Genomic DNA, 27,933 nt, shown 5'->3' with positions numbered 1-27,933 from the left:
ACTCAGACTCTATCTGATGTCACTCTAGCTACCTATACAGATGAAATAAAAACAAAACCTTTTTTACAGAAGCTGTTACCAAAGACAAGTAAAATACCCAGTTTTCCTCCCAAAATGGTGGCCATGGAAGGAAGGTCTATGGTGGTAGACTACATAGTGTTTTTTATATTCATTATTGGAAGTGCTCTATGGCCATTGTGGAGCAGGGTTAAAGGACCACAGACAAAAGCCAATTATGTCTTTGCCACGGGAGGAGGAATATCCATGGGAGCTATGATGTTGTCTATTGCTAGAGGGACTCTGGGGGTCCGATCATTTCTAGGTAAGTGACATTCAAACTAAGCTGCATCCGTAAATTATCTAACAATAAAACAGAAATAGATTTTACATAAATTTTAGTGTCCGGTCGGACACCCCCCGCGTTACGCGCGACAAAATTTTGTACAGATTGCCACATACTGTAGCGCAGCTAAAGTACAAACTCAATTAGATTTTTCTTTATACAAACGTATTCCCGTATTTTTTCCCTGGATAATGGTACTAGAGCGATGATTTTTTACACAGAATAGATGTTTTCTTCATGAGGTCCTGTGTTTGATTCGTGGTAGGATAAACGTGAAACAATTAGTTTCAAGGGTTGTTTAAACCGACTGACACCTGACTGCCAACCTTCAGGTAACATATGTTCGAAATACGCCACTTGGTTTACTGATGCGGCGTCACGGCGAACTGTTTCGCACTGCTTAGAACATTGAAAGCACCCACCAAATACCCGAATCCATTTTAAAGACTATTTTTTTTCTTCAGATTCACTCATACAAGCGAGCAATTTTTTTTTTCATTACGAATTGATTATATTTTATCCTTTACTAACCAAATTCAGTAAGTAAAAGCGCGAACAAATATTTACATTTACAACTTTCAATGTCCCTTTCACTGTCGCTCTAAAACCACCCCTCATCCTCTACAAGGTAGAGACAAAGGGAAGTATAAATAAAATTAATAAATAAATCCTTATTGATTGATTTGGTGTTTATTTTGTAGAACTCCATATTTAAACTTATAATATTAGAAATCAAACACTGATTTGAGTCTACTGAACACTTTATTTTATTTTTACAAATATAAAAATAAAAACTTCGTGACAATTGTTTCGCCTTGTTAGGGTATTTTCAGACGATATGGTGCATAAGATTATTTTTATTTTCTACTTATGTACCTTGAATTATATAACTATATAAAAAGACATTCAATCCATCTAATCTTCACATTTGTCTGAAAATACCCTAACAAGGCGAAACAAATGTCACGAAGTTTTTATTTTTATATTTGTAAAAATAAAATTAAGTGTTCAGTAGACTCAAATCAGTGTTTGATTTCTAATATTATAAGTTTAAATAAATCCTTCACTCATTTAAACCCCCGCTCAAGACAAGGCAGCTTTCTCCCAAATAGTCTTCGCAGGTGAATCTGACACGTGAAGAAAAAGAATAAATATATGATCAACCAATTATCAGCCATTCTGATCTGATTTTTTCAATAATTACTGAGATATAGTATTATGAGTGTAATCTTAATGATGTCTACAACTTTACTGCCAATTGATAAAATGTACCTACTGCATATTTGATGGGACATATTTAAAAACATGATTCAATTTTTGCGAATATTGTGTAAGGCAGGGTTGCCTGATCAGCAACTGAACACTTCGGAGTCGAAAATTGTAATGGAACACATGGCTTATTTTTAAGGGGGGGTAATTCATGAAAGTAAAAATAAAAAACACATACCGCCGATCCTTTTTTATTTCGTGAATGTGAAATTACACACGTAATCCTCGTTATTGGGAGATTATTTCGTTTTGTTTGTCAGAATATACCAACTCGTTCAGAAGATACAACTGAACTGAGCGCGCGCCGTGCCCGCACAAGCCCAAACTTAGACCTCAACACGCAGCGTTGTGACATCACCTCGCAATCCCGCCTCTTCTTGCAATAAACTATTTGCGATAGTCGACAAAACTATCCAGTCATCCAGTTAGGCTATCCAGTCATTATTTTATGTTTTCTGTAATACTAAAAAAAAAAAACACAATTTGAAAAAAGAGACCGTCCCAAATGTCCGGTGCATATCGCGTCATTTGTTAATTTAATCTTTTAATTTTTTTTAAATAAAAGAAAATGCGATTTTCATCGATGATAAAATACGTTACGAAGAATTTTTAAGGTATGACTTGTCCCGTAAAGTCCCGTCCTAACACTGAATTTTCTAGCAAGTCGGGACATAATAATGTGCAAAAAAAAATGTGTTTTAATAAATAAACGAAAATTCATTACAGTATTTACATTTCAAAATATAAATGATCTTCTATTTGTTGACTTTGGTGAAATGAAAAAGTTGAACCTCTTTATTGATATGGGTGAAATTAATCTGGCTGAGTTATTTTACTCACTAATTAACGCCTTGAAATAATTTAATTTTTCAGAACTTATTAAATCAGTTGTTACGATCATCAATATTATGAGTATGTTCAAATGTTTGTATGCAAAGAGTTATCAATTATGACTAACATTAAAACATTTCAAATACTTGGAACCCAGTCCTTGTCTACATACATTTGTATACACTCAAAACATTGCTAAAAAAAACTGTTCTAGATATTTTTTCTCGTAAAAAAAATGGAATGTCTAAAATTGATAATAAACATTGACTTATCGTGACCCAAAATCCGACATTGTATCACTGTGATTTCATGCAATAAACTATTAAGATAACTCTGCAATAATACGCATAAAGTGACAAAAATCATCACACACATGAAAAAAATTAAATCTCCCATATAATTAAAGTGTCAAGATAAAATTTCAATCGCGATCAGATGATTTAAATTTAATTTAAACATTCGATTTCACCCACTTGATGAGATAACAGATTATATTATTTATCCTAATAATTTATTTATAAACTGGGTCACAAATATAAATGTCAATGATTTTTTTTTCAGAGTAACTATTTATTTGCTTTCGTAACTTTTATGTGTATACATATTTATGTACATTTTTATAAACATATTTATTGTATTTTATATTTCTTATTATCTTATTTTCTACTTACTAATATTTAAAAAACCTGAATGTTACTTTCCGTTCTATTTTATTTGCCTCCATTTTAAATGTTTATACCCACGTGCACGTCATGCCTTTCTGGATTATTTATTTTTTAAACACGTGGTAAACAAAAAAATGTTAATCCATAAAATATAAACAATTGCCAAATCTAAAAACTTTAGCGTGCTCTATTTTGATTTAATTTCTTTTTTTTCTGTCGTAACGTTCACGTTTGTTAAAACATTCTTTTTTTATCAACTCTTCAATCTGTTGACTTTTGTGAACTGAAGACGAATCTTAACCACACCAATAAAATAAAGAGCTGAAGATATACAAAAATACAAGTAACTGTATTTGTGTAAACATTATCTTAAATCAACTCTATTACTCAATAGTTGAAAGGAATAAAGAGGAAAGAGGAAAGAGGAAAGGAGAAGGAGAAAGGAGATGTTTCTTCAGACGTGATTTAAACAAAGATGATTCCACAGTCGAGCCGAATGGACTCGATATGAGTTAGAGAAGAAAGAGGAATTGTAGATGGGTATTAATAAGGTGCTTTGAGAATTAGAACGACGAGGTAAACCATGAACTGATTTTAGCTTAGTAACTTTAGAACTTACAGACGGCATTAGCATACATGGACAAATTATAAACAATATCCGATACGCGGATGATACTGTCCTTCTACCAGATAGTATGGAAAGCCTGCATCTATTGTTAGACAAAATTTACACGGTTAGTTTGAATTAAGGGCTAGAAATGAATATTTCCAAGACTAAATGTATGGTTATTTGAAAAAAGCCACACACACTTTCCCAATAATTTTAAAACTCGGAACGTAGGTTTTTGAGCAAGTCCAACAATAGAAATATCTAGGATTCTGGCTGAATGATAAATAGAATTCCTCACAAGAGATCAAAGTCAGAATATAGATGGCGCGATACTGCTTTTTCAGGATGCGTGACCTTCTTTGCAGTAGAGACTTTAATTTAGACCTCCAAATGCGCATTGCACAGCGTTACGTTTTCTCAGTACTGTTTTACGGCGTCGAAATGTAGACACTCACCCAAAGCACTTCAAAAAAGATTGAAGCCTTTGAAATGTGGTGATACAGGAGAATATAAAAATCTCTTGGGTGGACAGAGTCCGAACGATGACATTCTTCGACGGGTGGAAAAAGATATAGAGGTACTGAAGGCTAGAAAGAAAATAAAACTTGAGAACTTTGGGCATGTGATGAGAGGCGAAAAATATAACATTTTAAAAGTCATTCTACGTGGAAGGATTGAAAGAAGACGCAGTGCAGGTAGAAGGCGCATCTCTCGGCTAAAGAACTTGCGCGACGCGATGAAACCATCATTGCAGCACTCAGTCCTTGTTCAGGGCAGTTGCCAACAAAGCAAGAATTGCTACGATGATATCGAACCTCCATCGGGGAGACGAACGATAAGATGAAGAAGAACTTTACAATAATTCTCAGACGAAAGAATTAAAGGAATATTTATTTATTTATTAATATACACGGCACGCAGGGCCCTTTACTTTTAAAAGATCCATATTAAAAATAACATAAACATTTCAATATAATGTAAAAAACTTAAAATTAAATACAAAAGTATTATTTTACATAAATACTATATATATATATATATAACACAGCAGTTTTGTATAAAGAACATATTTAGATATAAAAAAATAATTAAACAATGTGTGCAGATAAAATTTTAAAATATAAGTATATTAAATGCAATAAAATTCTTTTGTCTCAAAAAAACATTAATAATAGTGACAATTAAAGTAATTTAAAAAATAAGTATTCACGTAAATATGGTACACAATAGTACCCATACAAAAGTAAACATAGAAAGCACTGTAATCTAAAAAATGTATATTACCGTTCATCATTTTTGAAATGATTAAATAGAGTTGATTTATATAAGCTATACTTTAAGTGAAAAATATCAGCAACGTCGGAACAGTTATTGTCGAGTACATTGAGTCGATTCAGATTAGCGGATATTTTTGTGTAAAATGGTTACTTACATTCTCTTTTTATAACAGTTTTCCCTCTCTGTTGCAACAGCTAATATTCTATTTTATTAAATTAGATTCTGTTATTAATTCGCACATTTAATAACTTTCAATAAAAGCGATGAAATTTAATACTTTAACTGAACAAAGGCCTTTCATATTCAAATGAACGCAATAATTTGGACGGCTAATTTGAACATCGTTTGTCCTAATTACTACGCAGAAAAAAGCGATATCAGGTAAACCCGCCTGTCGTGTATTTTAAAGAAAATTTGAACCATGTGATAAAAAAAAAACTGACTCATGAAACTTTTGGTTTCTAGGAAAATAAAGTAATATATATTTGCTTTAGAATCACGCCTATTCAAATGCAAATGATTTTTATTGACATTATGCAAATCGGAAGATTCTGGAAAAATTTTCATGCTAATTAGACGTTTTCTTCTGTTTTAATTAATCACTTATGAGTGGAAACACGCTTAAGTTGATGGAGTCGTTTTTGAACAAACTGTTTGGTTTATTATGGTCATGTTGTTGTTTTAAATAGTTAGAAAAAAAACGAAAATTAGCGTTTATTATGGTAAATAAAACGATGTTCTGTTTGCAAAACAGTGACATTGATATCTGATACAATAAGAAAAATTAGTGATATTTTTGTTTTTTTTGTTTGTTAGTAGACTAGTAAACTAATACAAAAAAAATAATTATGCATCGTATTGTCAGCGCTATGATTTTTTAAAGTTTCGTATTTCTGAAATTACTCCGCGTTTGATGTCTCAAGTTCTCTTCCGCTTTTTCTCGGTCAGCTCTGCCGATTAGTCCGTTGACGGTAAGCAAACCGGAAATCTTCCATAACTATCTTATCATTGGTTAATTTATATGAACTAGAGACGTCGTTCAAAGTGGTTCGTTTTTATTGAAATATTTTTTTCGAACATTTTTAAGAAACTTTGCAGTATAATTTAATATTTTAACCGCGACTAAAAAATCAATTTCGTATTCTATTTTCCGTAGGGCTGAAGTTTTTCATTAAGTAAAATTTAAATAAAATCACTAGGTATTTGACCTGTTTTGAGGTAGGAAACCTTTATTTATTTAAAAAATACAAACAGCATTAATCAATAATTTTAATTTCATTCTAAGTAATATCCACGTATAATTTTTTTTTTCAATAAAGAAAACTGATAAAAATTTAATAATATTTTAAAATTTGAAAATCTTTCAAAACAAATCGAAAAATTTCAAAAATGGCAAAAAGTATGAACATGAAAAAAACGTAAAGAAAAAACTCTAAAAATGCATAAACTGATAGAAAATAATAAAATTTAGTGAAATACAATAGTTTATTTTATAGATTATTGTATAGAATTGTTTTTTTCCAATATTTCAATTTTTTTTTGTTCATACAAATACATACATATTACAAAAAAATTATAATAATAACGTATTCCAAACTCTATGAGGCCAAGGGCCCTGTGTTGAGTTCTAATACAACATAATGGAAAGTGGAAGCACGTACATAATTAAATAATAGCAAAAATAAAAATTAAATATTATCACCTAAACATACAAATATTTCAAAGGGCATCTGGACAACGCGCTTAATTGTATATAAATCTATGCAATATTTCGCAGCAGTCTCCTGCAATGGTCTCTTTCCTTGGACAAAATCTTGTACATTTTTTCGGAAAATGGCTTTTGTTTTGGAGAACATAATATGTACATTCAGGACATTGAACACTCTTGAGGCCACAAATAAGAAATTCCTCTGAGCAATTTTTTGGATTTAAATTATTCGAAATACAGGGAAACCTCGTACGAGCTTTCTGCTAGGATCTACTCTTTTAGCCGCATAACCAGAAATGTGTCACTGACTCTTTTAAAAAAAAGTCTAATATCAAATCTACCTTCATGAATTGGAATACGTTTTAGATGGGAAAGTGGGGGGGGGGGGGCGTAGCATCATTCTAAGTATTAATTTTTGTACGTTTTAATAAACCCCTAATGGGGGTTCATGATAGACGCAATGCAACCTCCCCAGCCCACTAAACCATAAGAGCCACTGACTAAAAAATAGCAAAATTCACAGTTATGAGAGTGCTAATGTCCAAGATGTTCCTAAGTGAGCAGAAAACATGGTACAGTTTTCTTAATCTGGAAACCAGCAATTGGATCTGAACCTCCCAATGTAGTTTTTTGTCAATAATTATTCCCAAATATTCAATGTACTCAACTGGTTTTAAAATCTGGTATGAACAGTCAAATTTTATTTTCAAATTAAGATGGGACTCAGGTGTAAAAGATTTTAACTAACTTATTTTGTCTGAAATACTATTAACAACTTAATTGACATATAATTAAATAAAATACGACGAATGAATACCAAACAATACTGTTTGAACCTAGCCGTGGAAGTAACAGTAAGTAACAATGTCGTTTTGAAGGTAACCGGAATCATTGTTGGTCGGAGAGCCGTGTTGCGTCTCTGTGTTGGCAGGCCTGTCACCTGGAGTTTGATGTGTCCAGTGCTGCGATTGCCCATAAACTATTATAGCAGTTTTATTTCTTGGTGTACCAAGTGCACTGAATTGGTATTTGAATTTTAACGTATCTGGCTAATTTTTGCTACATGAAGGCTAAAGTGATCAGCCTTACGCTTAAGATGCCAGTACAGGGATAGTGAAATATTGCAGTGTAGGATCACCTATAAAACAATGCAGTGTTTTCGATTCGATGGCTGCTCTCAGGTAAAAATCTCGAATGTGGAAATTGAGTGGCAACAAGTACGCCTCGTTGTTAAGTGGCTGGCACGTTCGGCTACCATTCTTAAGGTTTTGGGTTCAACTGTGAAAACTAAAAACAAAAAATTTTTTTGAACGGCAATATTTCTTTGTTTCTTTTTGTCAAATAATGCATTGCCCTATTCAACACTGCGGAATGATAATAATACATCTACGAAAAATAAACGGATAAATTATATGAAATGAGTGAAAATATTACTAAGAAATGTTTATGTTTTTCATTTCAGGTTTTCCTTCTGAGCTCGTGTACCGCGGGAGTGCCATGTGGGAGACGCTATACGGGATGGTGTGTGCCTACCCGCTGGTCTCCGTAATCTTCGTCCCCGTCTACTTCTCTCTGGGCATCACGTCCGTGTACCAATACCTGGACCTCCGCTTCAAGTCCAGGACTGTCCGCTGCCTCGCATCGGCCACCTACATCTGGCGGCAGATCCTTATTCTCGGAGTCACCATATTCACGCCCTGCGTGGCCCTGAAGACCGTCATCGGAATCCCGTATTGGGGATCTATTCTGGCCATCACAGTCATCAGTATTTTGTTTACATTATTTGTGAGTGAACATTTAAATTTAAAATATTCAAATGATGTGCGGTTTCATATTTCATTCCTGGATTACGGCACTCGAGCGATGGCTTTTTTACATGCAATTCATCTGATAACCACTATTGGCGAGTCCTGATATTTTTATGTTTTTTAAAATTAAATGTTGTCTTATAGGAGTTAGGACCATCCAAAAACCCTTAAAAGCGCTGAGTTGTATCTACTATATATGGACATACGTTGAACAAATATGATAACTATTTTTAGAAAAAGCAAAACGAGCCGACACCGAAAATTTTCCTTCTAATAACCTTTCTAAAAAAAAACAAAATCTTAATTTATGGCAAAAGATAGGGAAAACATTTTGAAAAGGGAATATGAAGTTAAGGCGTTTACAGGGCTAATGAACTGTTATTTGCTGGTTAAAGAGGTCACTATACATACCGTGCAACATCCACTATTTTGCCTATGTTAAAACATCCTCGTTTCCTCAACTCTTCTATCTGTAGACTTTTGTGAAGTAGAAAAGCTGAAACCTTCATCTGTTTAGTTTTTGGGTGGGGAAAATGGGAATGCGAGACCTCAAATTCGAGGATTTTAGTTAGACATAATTAGTCCGATGTGCAGTAGTCATTTTGCACAGTATTTGGAGATGCATCTGTGAAAAATAAACAAAAAAACAACTTCCGACGCATACCCTCTTAGCAGCTTTCATTGTTCCTTGTCCGCTCACTAATTGGAGTATATGATGTTCACAAAAAGCTTCCAGGTATATAAGTCGACTGCTAGTGCCTGTACGTCCTCCCTCGTCAGGTTCGCGTCCCGTAGTTCTGTCATAAAATGCCCATGAATATTCAGTCCAGGATGCCTAGTAAAAAAGACAAGCGTGGTTAAGGATCTCAAGAGGCATCCGCAGCACATGGCCCAGCCAAGTGCATCGCTTCCGCTTGCTGACAGTTGTAACTGGAGTTAGCTGCATCCGTTCTTTTAAAACTTTTTTTTTAAATCTTAAACTGGTCGTTAAACAAAAACATCTGACACATTATAATACATCCCTATCTTGAATATTGCACTGCTATCTGGTCCCCTGTTTACAAGTTAAATATTAATAGACTTGAGTGTTAATTCCTGAAACCAGTAGAATACAAATTTCATTTGCATTTTCCAAACTATAAGCTTTTTTAAAATTTCATAACCTTGATTCATTAACACACAGAAGAGATATTTTCGATCAGATTCTGCTTTACAAAATTGTAAATAATTGATTCAGTTCCCCAGAACGAATTAATCGTTTACCGTGTCCTATGCATACCAACTAGACTGTCTGATATTTTCTATATACATAACATTAAAAGTAACCACCGGAAATATTCTACCATCCTTTGTATATGTGAAGCATTTAACAAGAATTTTAATAGTCAAGATATATTTAATACTCCATATAATAGGTACAAAAGATAACTTATAGGCATAGTTAATAATAACAGAGAATAGACGTGTTGTCTCTTTTCTTGCTCTCAATCATTAAATCAAATGCAATTTTCTATTCCTACTTTCCTTCATTCATCCTTTACCACTCCTTCTCAATTCCATTACTACCCTTTCCACGGTCTCTTTGTTCTGTCCATATTTCTTTTATTTTACAATATTGTACATTTATTCTTTATAAAGATTCAACCATCGTCGCTTTGTTTCAGTATAATTAAGTGAATACATATTCCTGGATGAGAGGCCCTACTATTTTTAAATATTATTTTTTTCATTTTAAATCATTTAACCTGTACATCTGTTTGTATTCGAAATATAAGAATAAAATAATCAAAATAAACTATGTCGAATCGGATACCGGACATGTCCGGCCGGATGCTGCTGGTCCGGTTGGCGGTGAAGCCGTTGTTTGGAGACTCCTGGCCTAGAGAGATGAATCCAGTATTTGCCAACATACGGGCATATTCAAAATAACGTCTCATTTTTTTGCAGGGTGGTTTAAGGGCTGTTATAAAGGCAGATGTAATCCAGAGTGTGACAACTATACTTCTGTGTTTCGCCATAATCGTCCAATGTTGTTACGAAGTCAATGGAGTTGCTCCGATTGTTACGATTCCTGCAGAAAGAGGTCGATTTATTTTTTTCAAGTAAGTAAACAAAACGAATTAATTATTTATACATTCACATTAAATTAAGTTTCGTTTTACGTGTTTTAATGAACTTATTATGGCGTGAGGGTTGGTAACCCCTACCAGCACCCTAATGCCCGACACGGTGATTTAAATTAGGTTTGGAAGTCATTGGCTACAGAGGATAATGAAGATTTCTCATCGTCTATTGATATCCCATAGGTAACATAATAAGAGATTTATTTCTGTTTGTTGCTTTGTAATTTTTATTTTTTGATAAATATTAAATATCGTTATAGTAACTGATCAATTAACCCTAGGTTTCAGTCTTTTTAATATTCATTTATACTTTGTATTACAAATTCAAAAGTGTGTTTGTCTGTTTGTTTATGTTTCCTTCACGTCGCAAAGAAGCAATCAATTGACGTAATTTTTGTACAGAAATAGCCAAAAAGCCGAAAAATAAAACGCGGGTATTAACAGCAAACTTTAAAATATCCATTGAAGGAGTTACTGAGATATTTGCAAAAAACTTATGCTTCACTAACTCAATGTCTATATTTTTCATGGCGATAGTTTTTTTGTTTTTTTTTGCATCACAACAGGCTTTAAGGCCCAATTACAGTGAGGAATTATAGCACAGTGTGTGTACCCAGGATTGAGAAAAATCACATTTAATTTTTGGGTTCCCACCGGGAATCGAACTCAGAACCTTCCGTGTGTGAGTCAAGTATCTTAACCACTACATCACGGGAGCCGCCCGTCGTAGTTGGAAGACCGGCAATCGAAACAGGCTAGTTTCTATCCTAAAAAAAAACATTCCACCTGGAAAATTCTTATTGCTAAACGACAACACTAATAAATTACCTTACTAATTTCTCCTCAATACTGTGCGAGCGAAACCGCGGGCAAAAGCTGGTATAAAATATGGCTTTTATATATATGTCGAATATTTTGATATGAATATAAATATCAAGATATTATCGAACACTGAACATAACCGACTTGGACTTGCCCCTGTCTCGAGCTGTGCTTGCGGAGATAACCATCAATCGGCCGAACACATCCTGTGGCACTATGTGCTATTAGATGATGCCAGAGATGAGATGCTGAATGGTCTGACAGGGGTCATGTAACCAGCGCGGAATGTGGATCTGATGGCCAAAAGTACAAATTTTGCTCTGGCCTCTGTTGGCCTCTGTTCGTACGTCCTCCCCCCCCCTCCTTAATCTGCATAGAGTTTGTATTCCTTAGGAATATTTATAATAACTTTCCTCTATGCGCAGCTGACAAAGAGTCCCCCAGGAATCTATAACAGCTGCGGGTGGAAGGTGGGCTTAAGGGTCTCCCCTCAATGAACATAACCGACATGTTGGCCAAATATTAACAAAATAATAGCAATTTTTATTATTTTATTTAGGTAAATATGTTTTTTTTAGTTCGATTAATGACATGTTCTTAAAACATGCAAACGTTTAAGATTCACAGTTAGCCAACTACACGAATTGCAGTTTTTAGTTCCTCTCTCCACAATGAGATTAGTATATTTGTCTCTGGATGAAACCATAATAAAATACATTGTCACCACCTGTAGCTCAATCACAAATAACTATCGACGTGCTTAAAAACATGCTCAGCATTTGCATGTTCAATAAACAATAATGAACATGCTAAAGTTATGTCGTAAGCCAACGCGTGTGTAATCTCTAAGTCAACGCTCGTGTCGGTTTGTTTTCCTCGTAAATAAATACAGTTCACTCACGAAAAATCAGCGTTTACTATTAAAAAAGAATACAATATATTGCATTTGAAAAATAGAAAGGAGTATCTAATACAAAAAAGTAAAAAATTAAATTAGATTACTATGGCGCCTATTTTTTTTTTAACATTTGGCTTGCCAACCGCCGGCTAAATGCAGTAAATAGCATGGTAAATAATAAATAATAAATAAATAAATAAAAATAGCGGTTTTGGAATATTTTCATATTTACACCGGCGAAATTCAAATATGTGATTGCGCAGCAAAATTATACGTTGCAAAACGTAAATATTTTTACATTTAAAATAAGGTGTTCAAGGATGTTATATTGTGATCGCGAATACGATAAACAACCATGGTGAGAAATTGTTATCCCATCGCTTGTTAGCACGTCAATAGTTATTTGTGATTGAGCTACTGGGGAAAGTCTTGTGCAACAAACATTATATATGAACAAAATATTCAAAATGCACTTGTCAAACTCGATTGAACTAACTTATGTTTACAATCAGAGACATAATATTCCATTCGCGTATAAAAAAATAAATATTTTATCAGTTAGGGGTATTTTACGGAGCATTATTTTTTCCGACAGATGTTCAGCTCAATGTATAAAAATGAATTAGAACACAGTTATCTTACATTTTATCTGTTGATTGTCTAGTTGTACCAAAATTTAAAAATAAATATGGACAGCGTCCGTTGGATTTTATTGTTCGTAAAATATTTAATATGTTGCCACTTAACTTAAAAACGTGTCATAATAAAATAAAAAATATGTTTTTATTACGAAAATAGTTAGAAAATAGACCGTTTTTTTGCTGATTAATTATTTAAATTAGAATCTTCATTTCTCGTTAAAATTTGAATACGTACTCTAAAACTAGAACTTTTGTTTTGTCGATGCATATTTAAATTATTCATCTATTTTGTTTTGTTTTTCTTCTTGTTTTGCATTTATGAACCACCACTTTATTTTTAAAAAGTTTAAAATATATTCAAGTATCTGTTTATTCTTTAATTTTTTTTTCTCTCATTTTCTGTTTTTTAAACAATATTTCAAACCAATTTATCTGGTTGTGTTGAGTTATTTCTTTCTTCTTAAAAAACTTTTTCTTTTTTTTTACAATAAAAAAAAAAACATGGATTTTTATTATTTTGTATGCGCATAATATTAGGTCTGTACTCTTTTATTTAAATCTTAATTAAAACTAGTGTCTGAGCACCCAATGACAAACTATTATTTCATAGTTCATCGGGACAAATATGCTTCAATACTTTATGTTTTTCTTTTTATAATTTATTAATATTCTAATAACGTGTGTATTTTGTTGAATAAAGACTTTTCAATATAGAAAAAATAAACGCGGAAATACTTGAACATATAGTTATTGGATACGTTATTAAACAAAATCTAATTCAATCGAGGATAAGATCATGAAAAAATAATCAAATTATGTCTGAGATTTAATTTATTACTTGTCTATGTTATCAATCGATTTATTTTATTAAAATGATAATGTCAATTCAGATTTTTATTTTTCAAATACTTATTTGTTTATCATTGTCCCATAAAACAACGAAATAAACAAAGATAAGAATAATATCGGGTGCAGCCTATATTTACACAGTTTTCAGGGCTATACCCTGAAACTTTAGGGTAGCATTTATATGATGTGCTTAAAATATATTCTAATTTATCATTTGAAAAAACGGAATTTTAAAATTAAAAAATTGATATTAAAAACGTATTTGACTAACGAAATGATACTCACCGGACGGGCAGGAGACGGGTAAGGATGCTTATCTGAAATACAAAGGATTTTATCAATTTTCGAATTATGATAATTAATTTGTTTCGAGAGAAAAGAGTTTTTGAGAACAAATTATCAAGATTACAATTAAAGCATCCACCCCTTTCCTGAAACTGTTCATAAAGACTTGAGTCTCTCTTCAGTTTCGCATATCAATATCAATTTTTTTTAAACTAATTAAGCGAAAATTTAATATTTCTTTATAATTAAACCGCGGAAATAACAAAATAAAGAAACTTTAAAAGCTTTAATTGTACCCCTCACTGCAGTATTGTCAATTTGTGATCAATCAAATACACATGGTCAGCACAATCACCTTTTTATAATTTCCCAGTATGACAGCGAAGGAATACAGTGTTAGTTCCAAATTAAGACCGCGGCCGCACGCTCCAGATCCCGCCTCGGAAAGGAAAAAGAACATAGTAATACAAACAAATCAAACAACGACACAAAACTCAAATACATATAGAAAACATAAGAATAATTTGCCCCATACAACATGCACTCAAGCAACAGAAGAAAAACAATACGTATCTATACCAAATCACAGAGGAACATCAAATTATTAAGACACTACTGGCAAAATCCTAACACAGATCCTAACATAATCCCTATGGAACTCAGGCGAAATTACTTCTCGTCATAATACAGAATTCCTCACAAAAACTATTAATATTATAATAATTATCAGGATTTTAAAAAAGTTTTTAAAGTTTCACGGTCTGGCCCTAAAATACTTTGTTTATTTATTTCATATTTTTTTATTTATTACATAAACGGCCTACGAAAATTACAACTGCTTTATGAAGAATCATATGTACAAAAAAGAACATGAAACTATGTAGAAAACACAAACACGATCAACATATTATGGTACAAGACCTCAAGCTAACCCATACCAACTCACCTTCATCCCGCACTGAGTTAGTGGCTAAGAGATGTACGAAAATCCTGAAGATCCATACTTAAGAATTCCAAATTGTGTTACCAATTGACTAAACTACACACTATGGACATTTGGGCTTAAAAACAAAAGTTGCTCTTAGAAGATTTGATAAATGTATTTATTTATTTGTATATACGCCCAAATGGGCATTTTAAAGGACATATTTATAGAAAGAAAATTATTATAGAGGAAAGTAAAAAGACACAATGGTGTATAGAAGACTAGGTGGGAGTGGAAGCGGGAAAGAGGTGTTTATTATTGAATTCGATTCAGTGATCGTATGAAAGAAGACAACTTGTTATCAAAGAAATCAAGACTAGTATGTTTGTTGGCAGACCTAAAAATTCTGGACATAGGGGAATGAAAACCATAGTTAGTTCTATGGGTATCGGTATGAAAGAATACGTTTTGTCTGAGGTTTTAAGTTGGGATATTTAATATTATTATAAAAAAAAAAATATTAAAAAATGCGTATTCGGTCCAGGGTACGTATTCTGATGAGATTTTTTTAAAATGCGCATTTGGTCCAGGGTACGTATTTTGATGGAAAGTTAAAATTTATCTTTAATTTTATCAACAAAGTAAAATTAAGTTTTTTGAATAAAAAATATAATGCATTTACATTTTTTTTTCTAAACATGTTTGATTGCTGGTTGTCGACGAAGAACCTTTGAATTTTCATACAAATATACACACATTTGTATATAAATACCGAAATTAGTTTTTATTGTCTCATTTTATACCAATGAAGATAGTCGTTTATAATCGCGACTCATCTCCGTTCTACGTTTCTCCAATAAAGACAGCTATTATCGTCTATCAGCTGGAACAAGTAACTGTACATCACACGAAACGCAAGACCGGCCAATCGAGGGTGATGTCAAAAGCCGTGATCACCACTGTAACTTTCTAACGGATCAATATCCCAACAAAATAAATAACTATTTTAACGATGATCTTAAGATCTAATACAAATGCAAAATCTTATTTGTTTTAGCTTTACCTGGGATCTGAATGTGAGAGTGGACACCATGTCAGCCTGGATTGGTCAGCTCTTCATGTCCCTATCTCTCTATGGATGTCAGCAGAACTTCGTGCAGAGATATTGCAGTATGGACTCGCAGAAGAAAGTTCGCAAGTAAGAAAATAATTTATTGTTTAACATTGGAGTACCCGCGCTTAAATTTTTATCTCGATTCTCGCGTGGCCTACCACAGTAGGCCAAAAGAACAGCTCATTGGATACCTTGGAAAAAAAAATTAGCGAGTAAACAATCTGGATTTAGAAAAAAATATTCGTGTGAAACTGCAGTTAATTATATTGTAAATCAATAAAAACATTGTATTGATATGAAAAAGTGTAAAGTAGCCGTTTTCTTAGATTTCAAAAAAGCATTCGAGATAATCGAAAAACGTAGACTACTGTGTAAATTAAGAAGTACAGGGATTGACAATAATGAATTAAAATGGTTAAGTGATTATTTAAATGATAGAACACAAAAAAATTCATTTGGAAATGCACTATCTTTCGAAAAAAACGAATGATCTAGGAATTCCTCAGGGGTCAGTTTTGGGGCCAATACTTTATATTGTTTATAAAAACGATATTATTCAATGCTTAAAATATTATTATTTCAAATATTTTGCCTATGACACTTTGCTCTATATAGCTGAAAACAATGTTGATGATGCTCATAATAAGATGCAAATTGATTAAAATCAAATATCTTATTGGTTGGATATAAACAAATTAAAATTAAATGTTTCAAAAAGTAAATACACGATAGTAAGTAGAAAAATATAAGAATGCTATAAACTAAATGTTCACGGGGAAAATATAAATGAAGTAAAAGAAATAAAATATTTAGGGGTAATAGTAGATAATAAGCTAAAATTTGAATTACATTTTGAGAATATCAATTACAAAATTTCTATAAAGGTGAAATTTTTAAATAGAATAAAAAAAATCTCAGTTTAAACACAAGTAATCAAGTTTTTAAGGCAATTGTTTTGCCGCATTTCAATAATTGTTCTAGTGTTCTCTTTCTATGCCCTCAAAATCAACATAATGTCATGCAGAAAACTCAGAATAGGAGAATGAAGACAGTATGACGATGTTGCAGATAGACAAAAATTCAGCATATACTGACGGTACTGAATATGCTTTCGGTAAAACAACAAGGAACTTTAAATACTTAAGTCTTAATATTTAAATTGAAAAAATGAATTATTGCGCGAATACATGTTTTGTGATGTTTAATGACGAGATTCATCGCTATCCTACGACGGGAGGTGAGGGTTTCAGACTCCTCAAAACAAGAATCCAAGCGACTCAAAAAAATCTGTATCATAAAGGACTGAAGATATTTTAATGAGTTGCCTGCGGAGATTAGGAATGCTGGGTCTATAGCATCGTTTCGTGGGATGGCGATGACTTTTGTTAAAAACGAACATCTATATAGGTAGAGTGTCATCGGAAAGCGTCTGGATTTTATAACAATGTTTTGTTTTTGAAATTATTTTTATCTTTATATATATAATTCTTCTGTACGTGTGATGTCACCGTACTTCTTCTAAACGGCTGAACCGATTTACGTGCGGTTTTCAGAGATATTTAGATCTTTGCGCTGTGCGTGTTTGTAGAATTAAAATCTTCAATCGAATATGTAAAAAAGAAGTTAGGAGCATAAAAGTTTTATCCGTCAATCTACCAGGGTTGCATTCGAGGAGAATGTATTTGCAAAACATGGAAAGATAGTTTTTTTTGTGTAAAAAAAAAGTTTTTGAATGTTTACAAACAGCATTTGTTTTTTGTGAATCTCAATCAGATTATTTCCTCAAATTCTTAATAATTTCTGCCCATTTATTTATTTTTATTGGATTTTTGGTAACACTAAATAAATATTTAATTTAACACATTTTTAAAAATCGTATTCCTTCATAAGTACACCCCTTTGTTGGTGAGACGACCGGAGTTTGACGTTTGCAAGAATAATGTCAAATATGAAAAAAAAAAAATTTTATGTTTTGGAATTCAACCATAAACAAGTACCTAGGAACCTACTTCAATTAAATTTAAAAAAAATAATTTATTAATTTTTTGTTTTGGAATTCAATAACAAACAAGTACCTCGGTACATACTTATCAATTAAAAGTATTTTTCCAAGGCAAGCCAACGTCCGGGCAGGACAACGTCTGTAGGGTCAGCTAGTACGTATATATTTTGCTTCTTAGTTAAGGTATAACAAGATGTTAAAATTTTATTTGATCTAAAATAAATACAATACAATAAAAATAGCAACAAATAACAAAATGGAAACCAATTTGTTGTAAAGCGAAGTCCGAACCTCAAACCGGTTCAATGGTTTTGAATGTGAATGTTTAATAATGCAATTTTCGTTTCCATGCAGAACTTTGTTCACCATAATTCCGGTCATCATAGTCTTGTTCAGTTTGTGCTGGATTTGTGGGATGGGAATTTTTGCCGTGTACGCTGACTGCGACCCTCTGGAGGCTGGCTACATCAAGAAGATGGATGAGATCCTTCCCTACTTCATGGTCCACGAATTCGCCTACTTCCCCGGAATCCTTGGACTGTTTCTTGGCAGTCTTTTTAATGGAGCGTTAGGGTAAGGCGACAAACGTTTATTTATTTTGTCGGGATATTTTTTATAGCACAGTTTTTGTAAATATCACATCAAGGACGCTGAAACCACATGGTATTCAAGCAATTTGATCGTCGAATTAATTCGTAAATTCATTTTCAAATTTTGTAAATTTGAGGTGTCTCTTTTGTGAAAAATAACGTATATTTTATATTAACATTATAAACACTTAGTATCCGGAGTCGTGTAAACACGTGAATATATATCCACGCGTTGTGGCCCGGTCCCGTGTTTTCACGTGGTTCACCAGCTGTCTAAAAAAGTGCATTTTATAGACATCTTGTGACTTTTATTAGTACTATTTCGCCGCTGGTAAACTATCTGGAAACACGGGACCGAGACAACGCGTGGTTGTTATAATCGCGTGTTTACACGGCTCCGTGCAAAAAGCACAAAAAAAAAGTGAGACCCTGTATATGTGCGAACCAATGTGGCTCTCCATAAAGGCTAATGTTGGCAAAACTTGCAAACAAAAATGATTTTTTAAATTGTTTCAAATAAATCTGAAAAGTTTAAATTGATTTTCCGGGCACAGGGTAAATTCTATGTGTTTTCGGCCGGTCCTTAAAGTTTTAACACATCAGCATTATTTTAATTTTAAAACATGTGCCTAATTTTTGGCATTTCAATAATTGATAGTGCCAGCTACCGGAAGATCGATGAGCGCCAATCAAGAGGTTGTTGGTTCGTGGATTTATATTTTTTGCAAAATTTGTTATAAATATGCAGTTCAGAACTCCAATACAAAATGACAACAGTTGTTACTGTTGCAGTCACTCACCTTATACTGGGATCCTTCATCTTATTGTGTGAATCATCAACTTATTTATACACATGAACGCACCCTGAGCCCTCAGAATAGATGACACTTAACTGATGCCCAAAAACCATGTGATGCCTAACGCGTATTTATTCGTTCTTTGACCGCCAACCGGGTGTGACGTGGCTTGGCGTTTAAAATTGAAATCTAAACGCTTGCTTGTGTCATGAAAACCTGTGAAAAACGTTGGATAAATATTTTTAAAATAACGGTATAGTTTTTTGTTGGAATTATTTGTTTATAGAATTAAGAATAGTCCAGAAGGAGCGTGGAATCATACATTGTACTGTATCTAAAAAACTATAAAAAAGAACTTTGTCCCACTTTCACCGCGCGCATGCTTGAAGTCACTGCGTAGTGTTGCCAGATCGCAAAAAATATAGTCATAACACAAAAAAATATTATAGTTATATATTTTTTAAAAGTTCTCTAAAATTTTATTGTACACGCGGAAACATTGATTTGACACAACATAGTAGATAGGCCAAGAGTAATTGAATTTATGAACTTTGAACTTAGAAAATAAAACAAATTTTATTTTTCATAAAGCGGATATTTTTATGTCATGTTAAATAATATTTGATAAGTAAATTAGAATAAAAAAATTGACTACCCTGGCAACACTAACAAAATATCCATTTCGATTTCTTTGACAATCTGACATTTGGAAAAATAAATTAATTTTTAAGTAATGCATTTATGCATGCGTTACTTACACACGCGTTTGATAATTTCTCATGAAATGTGATCCCATCCTGTTTCTTTAAGATCTCAGTAGTATTTCTACACTTTAAAACGACAAAACATGGCATAATTGAATTCAAATTGGGAGTTGCATACTGAGCGACGTCTACAAAGAAACTAATGGAAACAATAGAATCACCATGTAAAGCGCCCTTGAGGTATTTTATTACGAAAATGGCGCTATATAAGTTATCCACAATAAATAAATGGGTGTAAACGTAAAACTACTTCTTTAAGAGGAGTTTAGTCGCTTTTTGTTTGATGCGCGTATGCGGTTTCTGAACTATTCTTAATTTTATGATTTGAAGATTGTTTAGATTAAGACTTATCATATAATATAAAGTCAAAAATGCCGATCTGTTAGGGTTTTCATAAACCTCTTGATTGGCTTTAAATAAATGAACACATGTTTCAACACATACGGCAATACATATAACAACCTTATAAATAAGGTCTCGTGTTTGATTTTAGACCAAAATAACATGAAATATTGATGTAAAAATTAGGTTTTTATAGTCCCCGGACTGATGTATGGATAAGGTTGATCTTTTTTCTGTCATATAAAATTTCTGATTCACACCCTAAACTCTCAATTCATATTTTTATATTTCATTCACAGGCTGCAAGTTTCTAATCTTAACTCTCTCGCGACCGTGACATACGAAGACTTCCTTTCCTTGATCCCCATGTTCAGGAACTTCAACGACAAGAAGCAACTGATGACCATCAAGATAATCGGAGGGATATACGGTCTCATTATCATGGTGGTCAGTTATGGGATTGGTTTCTTGTCAGGAGTTATAGAAAGTGGATTGATGCTGACGTCTGCTACATCAGGACCTCTCCTGGGCGTGTTTGTTTTGGCCATGCTTGTTCCATGTGCTACTAAAAAGGTAAAAATTATATTAATCTTTGATGGTTTCTTTTTTCCTAAAAACCTGAGTAGTCCAACTCGTTAGCGTCCACGTCGCAAACCCTGGGCAATGGTATCACACTCATAACGGTGTGATCACAGCGGATAACGAAGGGATGAAAGGCAGGTTTTTGGCGCCTCCAAACCGGAACCAAACAGCTAAGGGAAAGAAAAACACCGAGAAGGCAACGGGAAACCACCCTGTTCATCTTTTCCTAGGAATCGTTATGCTGAGTACATTCAATAAGAAGTTGTCCTGGCTGCGGAGTTGTGTAGTACCTGATAAGGCACCGCAAGAAGAAGAGATAAAAAAAATATATAAAACAATATATAGACAATTATCTAAGAATCTTTAATTCCCATCCTTAATTCTTAATCCTCAATCTTTATCCTTATCATAAATGATTAATCCTAGTAACAAATGGTTGTTAAAAAAATGCCGAAAATTTTATTGATGATGGTTATTGATATTTTCATTGCTTAAAATACTTAAATTAATGTTTTTGAAAAATTCTAACGAAGAGGTAATTTTGCTATTTTGACAAATAGGTTACTCACTAGTTTTATTTTGTTTGTTTTTGTTTTAGGGAGCAATAGTAGGTGTAATATGTTCCCACATGATTTCTACATGGGTGACGATTGGACATATCATTTATGATCCAAAAAACGTGGAAACTCTACCGCTTTCTGTTGAGGTATGTAAAAACACACATTTTCTAACCAACGGTTATTCCGAAAACATATGCCCATCAATATGTTTCTTTTTTGGGTGACATACATGGTGGAATACACAGGCACCCAAATAACATAAACAAAGACGACGGACTCAAATTAAACTCAACATGGCTCCCAGCGCTACAAAAACTAAAATAAATGTTCCTACTGCCAACTGCGACACGGTACAAATTAGTAGTAGTTGAACACAAACTTTTTTCTACAAAACGCGCAGTTAATCCTGCAATGGTAGCCGAAACGTCGGAACAAATCCAACACACACGGTATCACCCAAAAAAGAAACAAATTGATTACGGTGATCGTAAAAACCTTCGCACCTGTACATACAACCCATATTCACACCGCTGGTAACCATAATGAATTATTTTAATAAAAGCACATTTTTCTAAAACGAAAATATTTTATTTTAAATCTTTCAATCTCATTCATCAATATTACCATCACTCTTCACTGAACTGTCTGTCGTCGCTTCTGTCATCTCCAATACTAGTAACTTAAGCTTAATTTTTCTAGCATTGCCCTGAGGTGTGAAAATAGATAGTACGAGTATTTAGATAGAAAAATTATATTTAATACTATAAATATAATTTTTCTATCTAAATACTCGTACTATCTATTTTCAAACCTCAGGGCAATGCTAGAAAAATTAAGCTTAAGTTACTATTTCGTGAACATACCTCGTTTTAAGTGACTATCACGCATATTTATATTTTTTAAAGTTGAACTATTTTTAACTAGCGCATAAATAAGGTCAACGTCAAAATTATTGCCGATTACAACAACAACAACAAAAAACCATCACGTCGTTTCACCGTAAGGGAAGGCAGATAGGATAGAAAGCCACATCTTCTCATGCACGCGCGCCGATTATTCCAACTTTGGACGTGTCCTTGATGGATTTGGTCATGCCATGTCTTTCTCAGTCTTTCTCTATTTCTGCATCCATAAACATTTGCATTGTTAATATTCTTAGCTATTCTTTCGCTGTCCATTCGTTTTACATGTTCAAACCAGCGGCAGCGCAGAGCTTCTTTCTTGATTTTGTCGATAATGCTTATCTCAGCCTTACATAATGTACGGATCTCAACATTTGTGTACCTATCACATTCACCTGAGGGATCACATTTCGACAGCATTCAGCCTACTTTCATCCCCGTTTTTCCGAGTTCATTTCAAAGTTCGTACTTTACCAGCAGCGAAAAAGTATTAATAAAAGTCACTAGAAGTCAATAAAATGCATTTTTTTGAACAGCTGGTAAATCACGTTTAAACACGGGACCGGGACACAACGCGTGGTTATATAATCACGTGTTTACATAGCTCCGGGATACAAAGTGTTAAATTAAATTAATCGTATTGCGAACTCTTCAAAATGAATCGATAGAATATAACTCGACATTCAATATAAAGTTAATATTGTCGATCAATAGTGAACTTTTTTGACGGTATATCACTATTGTGGCTATTACAAAAATAAAGTACGGTATTTGTTTCTTAAACTCAACTGTCAATATTTACAGAAATTTTACATTCTAGCCACTAGCGTGCAAACGTCGAAAATCTCTTCTTAAATTGCCCGTAGAGTAAGTGACGATGCGCAAGATCTCGTTAGATCTGGTACTGAAGTTCTCCCCATATTATAAAATTAATATATGTCTATTTTAGGGCTGCAAGGATAACGTAACAAGCCATTCAGTTCTACTGGAAAACAAGTGGGATGAATTGAGAGACAATTATGATTCAAATTTCACGTCATCCATATTCCGAAACGTGGAGTCCACTTATTCAACTACCGAGTAAGTATTTTAATGCATACTAAAAATAGCAACGTGGTGTTAGATGAAGCATAACATAAAAACATTTCGTCATTTGACCCGATCTTCTCCTATTGGAAATTTTCGTTTGTGAAAACATTATTTTGTTAATTCTCCAATTTCAGTATATTCGAACTGACAACCATGATATTTTAAATCACTCATAAAGGGAAAAATAATTAATAAATAAGTCAACAATGTTTTAAGTATGTCCAAATGCTTGCAGACTGGCTGGACACTCAACACACTGTGTAACATTCATAATTCTGCCTATGTTTGAACATCCACCCTAGACTCCCATATTCCCTTCTCAAAAATGTTTTCCCTCTCTGTTGCAACAAATTTAAATATGAACAACTCCCTAGGGAGAAGATCCAGCCAGTCTGTAAGCATTTGGACATACTTAAAACATTGTTGTCTTATTTTTTAATTAATATTTCGCCTTAAAAGTGATTTAAAATATTATGGTCGAGTAAACTAAAATTGAAGAATTTACAAAATAATGTTTTCACAAACGAAAATTTCCAATAGGGGAAGATCTTGTCAAATGACAAAATGTCATAAGCCCTGTAAATGCCTAGGCTTTTATTTTGTGAGATCAGAGAATCATAATTGTTTTCAGGAGTTGGCTTGTATGTGAAATAATTCGATCAGATAAATCTCTTCACAACAATAAAGGTTTCAGATCTTTTACTCAACATTAATCGACTGATGGAAGAATTGAAGAAATGTGGATGTTCAAACATAGGCAAAATGGTGAATGTTAAACCAGCCAATGACAGGGCATAAACACTGTAAATGCCTAGATTTGCATATTCCCTTTTCTAAAATGTTCTCCGTCCCTGTTGTAATTTGTTAATATTTCAGTTATAGTGCTGAAGAACAGCCTTTATTTGATGTTTTTAATACAAATTAAAATTTCTTACCCACTTAGTCCAAAGACTTTTCGGTATGACGCATTTCTTTTTTTATTTTTTTTTATTCAGGTTTTTTCAAAATGATTTTATTTATATTATTCACATTTTAATAACCGTTTAACAGACACTATAAAGTATTGAGAAGATATTTCTTCATTTCTTTTTTTTCAATTGAAGACTTTTTATATTAATGATGTTTTGTAGAAGATTTTTGAATAACCTTGGACTAACGCAATTAAATGTTCGTTCTCCGAAGTAATTTGTAATTTGGGGAACAATCAATTTGTATTTACAAAGTTGTTTTACCGGCAGGATATTAAAGACATTTAAATATACACCTTTGCCCATACGTTTTGCCTCACGACATTGCATTTTTATATATTAGTTAAAATTGTGTAAACCTGATCTATCTTTGTATTTTTCAGGGAAACATTGATGCCATTTTATAGAATGACGTACATGTACTATGCCTTGATGGGGACAATTATTACAGTCGTCATTGGAGTAGTTGTGAGTTTGATATTTCCTACCCAAGATAGCGACATTTATGAAGAAAATCTACTGCATCCGTTTATTCTAAAAATGAGCAAGAAATTCCCAGGTAAACCTAGAAGATATCTGCCACCAAAAGAATTGAAAAAAGAAAATATCGCTGACGAAGAAAAGAGAACTAGTGATTTAGAAAAGAAACTAGAAGAAGGTATAGACAATGTAACGTTTGTACTCGATGAAGATATGTCCGAAAATTGCGTTAAAAGAAATATTAATGATAATAACAGTTGCATTAAAGAAGATGAATCAAAATCTAGAAAAATTTCAAGAACTAGCAGTAAGATTAAAGTCATTATGGATGGACCACGAATAAGTCTAAGAAAAAATAGCGCAGGGTTTAGAGACGAACAGTTAATAAATAAGAATGACGATGACAAGTTTTGAATCATTTCCAAGATTGGATAAAAATTTCCTAAAATCTCAATATATCAGTAGAAGAATGGCAAAATGGCATATTTTTCATTTTCCAAACTGTACGTGACAAGCAAAATATGATTAACATTAATAAACCGTAAAAACAGAAGATGAACCCCATAGTTAAAAGTTACTCCATAGAGATATTGTAAGATCAGATTTCAACACGTTTTATGTGAAAATGTCTGTTTTGGAAAGATTGACAGATAAATCCCTTTGCCATCACCCTACCAAAATATGTTTATGATAAAACATCACCATCTTCAACGCATCATCTGATTAAAAGAACATATGTAACAAAAAAGGTTCTGCCTAAACACAGAAAAAGTAGCAGGGACCTGAAACTAAGAACCTCGGCAAATTGCAAAAACTTGAATAATAAATAAATGTTATGTAACTCGGATGACGAAATCAGCTATTACAATTCTTACGAAAATATGGCACAGTCAAGATATGTCTAAGTTAATTAAAATCAGATTGTTGAAAGCGTCGGTCTTTTCCATTTTTCTGTACGCAGTCGAGATTGGACAATCATGTCAATGGATCGAAAGAAAATAGACGCTTTTGAAATGTGGTGCTGGAGAAGAATAATAAGTATATCGTGGACGGTAAAAATAATGACCCGTACTCCAAGAACTTTAAATAAATAAAAAGTTATCGACTTGACGTCGATAAAGAATTCTTCCTTTCTTTGGCCATACCTCGAAGAAGGCCGAGGGTTAGATCCCGGATCCGATGAATCAATCGGGTTAAAGAGGCTGTCAATTCCACTCTTGCCGACGCGGTGCACTTTGCTAGAGATAGAGAGGCGATGAGAAGTTTGGTGCATCTGCCAACGTTTCAACATCACGAAACTCAGCCATGAGGAGCCCACTGCAGAAGAAAAATAAGAAAATGAAACTAAGGAGTTTGATTTTCTTAAAATGTGTAATTTCAAGACTTTTTTGTGCCAATGTTGATTTAAAGGCAAAATGAACAGTATAAAAATACATATTATTTTTGCCAAAAAGGTTGCTTCGTCGTTGTGTTGAGGAAAATAAAAAAAATTAGCATGTAAGCTTATTCTTATATTTTTGTATTTTTATATTCTTACCAAATAGTGTTAAATATAATTTATAGTATTTATAAATTAATATTAAATGTGTGTTGTTATTATTTATTAATCTTTAAATGAAAATATTAATTCCACCCAAATCGTTAATTATTGTTGTACAATTGTGTATATTTAAATTGATTTTAAGATTTCAAAAGACTGCATTTGATCGAAAATAATCAGTTTTCATTAGGTAAATGATAATAATGAAATGTATAATCTTTATATATATAATTCTTTTGTAAGTGTGATGTCACTGAACTCCTCCTAGGCGGCTTAACCGATTTGCGTGCGGTTTTCAGAGAAATGTAGATCTTTGCGTTGCGCGTGTTCGTAGGTATTAAAACCTTTAACCTAACATGTAAAATAAGTAAGGAGCATAATTTTTTATTTATCGATCTACCAAAGTTGCATTCGAGGAGAATGCGTGTTCAAAAAACGGAAGGATTTTGTTTTTTTTTTAATGTTTACAAACAGCATTCGTTTTTTGTGAATCTCGATCAGATTTTTTGCTTAAATTCCTTATAATTTCTACCCATTTATTTCTTTTGACTGGCTTTTTGGTAACACTAAAATAATATTATCTAACATTCAATACATTAAAAATAATCGTATTTCTACATAAGTGCATCCCTGCTGATGAGAAGAGCGGAGTTTGACATTGGCAAAAAGAATTCCATATTTAAAAAATATTTGTTTTAAGTTTTGAAATTCAACCTAGGTATCTACTTAAATTCAATATTTGAATATTAATCATTCATCACACGAACAGAACAATTATGTTAAATTGTATTATTTAATATTTTGCTTTGGGCAACAGCAAATCACCTTACTACAAAACGACAATATTGAAATGTCGAACTCAATGTCAAATATATATAAAGTTTATCGAAAACACGAATATCAAAAATACGTTTGGTGAACCAGATCATAGCAAGCAAGCCAACGTTTTGGCAGGACAACGTCTGTCAGGTTCGCTAGTATATTATAAATATTACATTTTATGTTTAATTTCTATATTATTAGTAAAAACCAATACACGTGTTCTTGTTGTATTATTATAAAATATAATATTATTTTTGTTTATTATTTGTCGCAACTCAACACGGGACTTCTCACTGTCTCAATAAATGTTAATATAATTATTTGTG

The 27,933-nt window shown here is 32.8% G+C and overlaps 1 protein-coding gene across 1 annotated transcript; it reads left to right on the top strand.

Moving 5' to 3' along the window:
* The first annotated feature begins 75 nt into the window (after positions 1-75).
* On the top strand, positions 76-23,671 carry LOC148279588 (sodium-coupled monocarboxylate transporter 1-like). The gene is made up of 8 exons (XM_088229711.1): positions 76-322; positions 8,167-8,489; positions 10,460-10,614; positions 16,113-16,253; positions 18,526-18,744; positions 20,964-21,237; positions 21,845-21,956; positions 23,658-23,671. The coding sequence occupies exons 1-8, from the start codon at positions 115-117 to the stop codon at positions 23,669-23,671; spliced, it is 1,446 nt and encodes a 481-aa protein (XP_088085837.1). The 5' UTR covers positions 76-114.
* Positions 23,672-27,933: the final 4,262 nt, after the last annotated feature.

The sequence above is a fragment of the Micrasema longulum genome, unplaced genomic scaffold (genome assembly GCF_059751315.1).
Source record: "Micrasema longulum isolate JH-2025_06_02 unplaced genomic scaffold, ASM5975131v1 h1tg000698l, whole genome shotgun sequence".
In the NCBI taxonomy this organism is placed as follows: Eukaryota; Metazoa; Arthropoda; class Insecta; order Trichoptera; family Brachycentridae; genus Micrasema; species Micrasema longulum.
Note: the sequence above shows the minus strand (reverse complement) of the source record. Positions and strands in the feature narration are given on the sequence as shown.

Excerpts from the sequence above, each read along its gene's own strand:
- LOC148279588 (XM_088229711.1), top strand. The coding sequence starts at position 115 with ATGGTGGCCATGGAAGGAAGGTCTATGGTGGTAGACTACATAGTGTTT. Across the intron at positions 8,490-10,459 it reads GTATTTTGTTTACATTATTT|GGTGGTTTAAGGGCTGTTAT; the intron begins GTGAGTGAACAT and ends ATTTTTTTGCAG. Across the intron at positions 10,615-16,112 it reads GGTCGATTTATTTTTTTCAA|CTTTACCTGGGATCTGAATG; the intron begins GTAAGTAAACAA and ends TATTTGTTTTAG.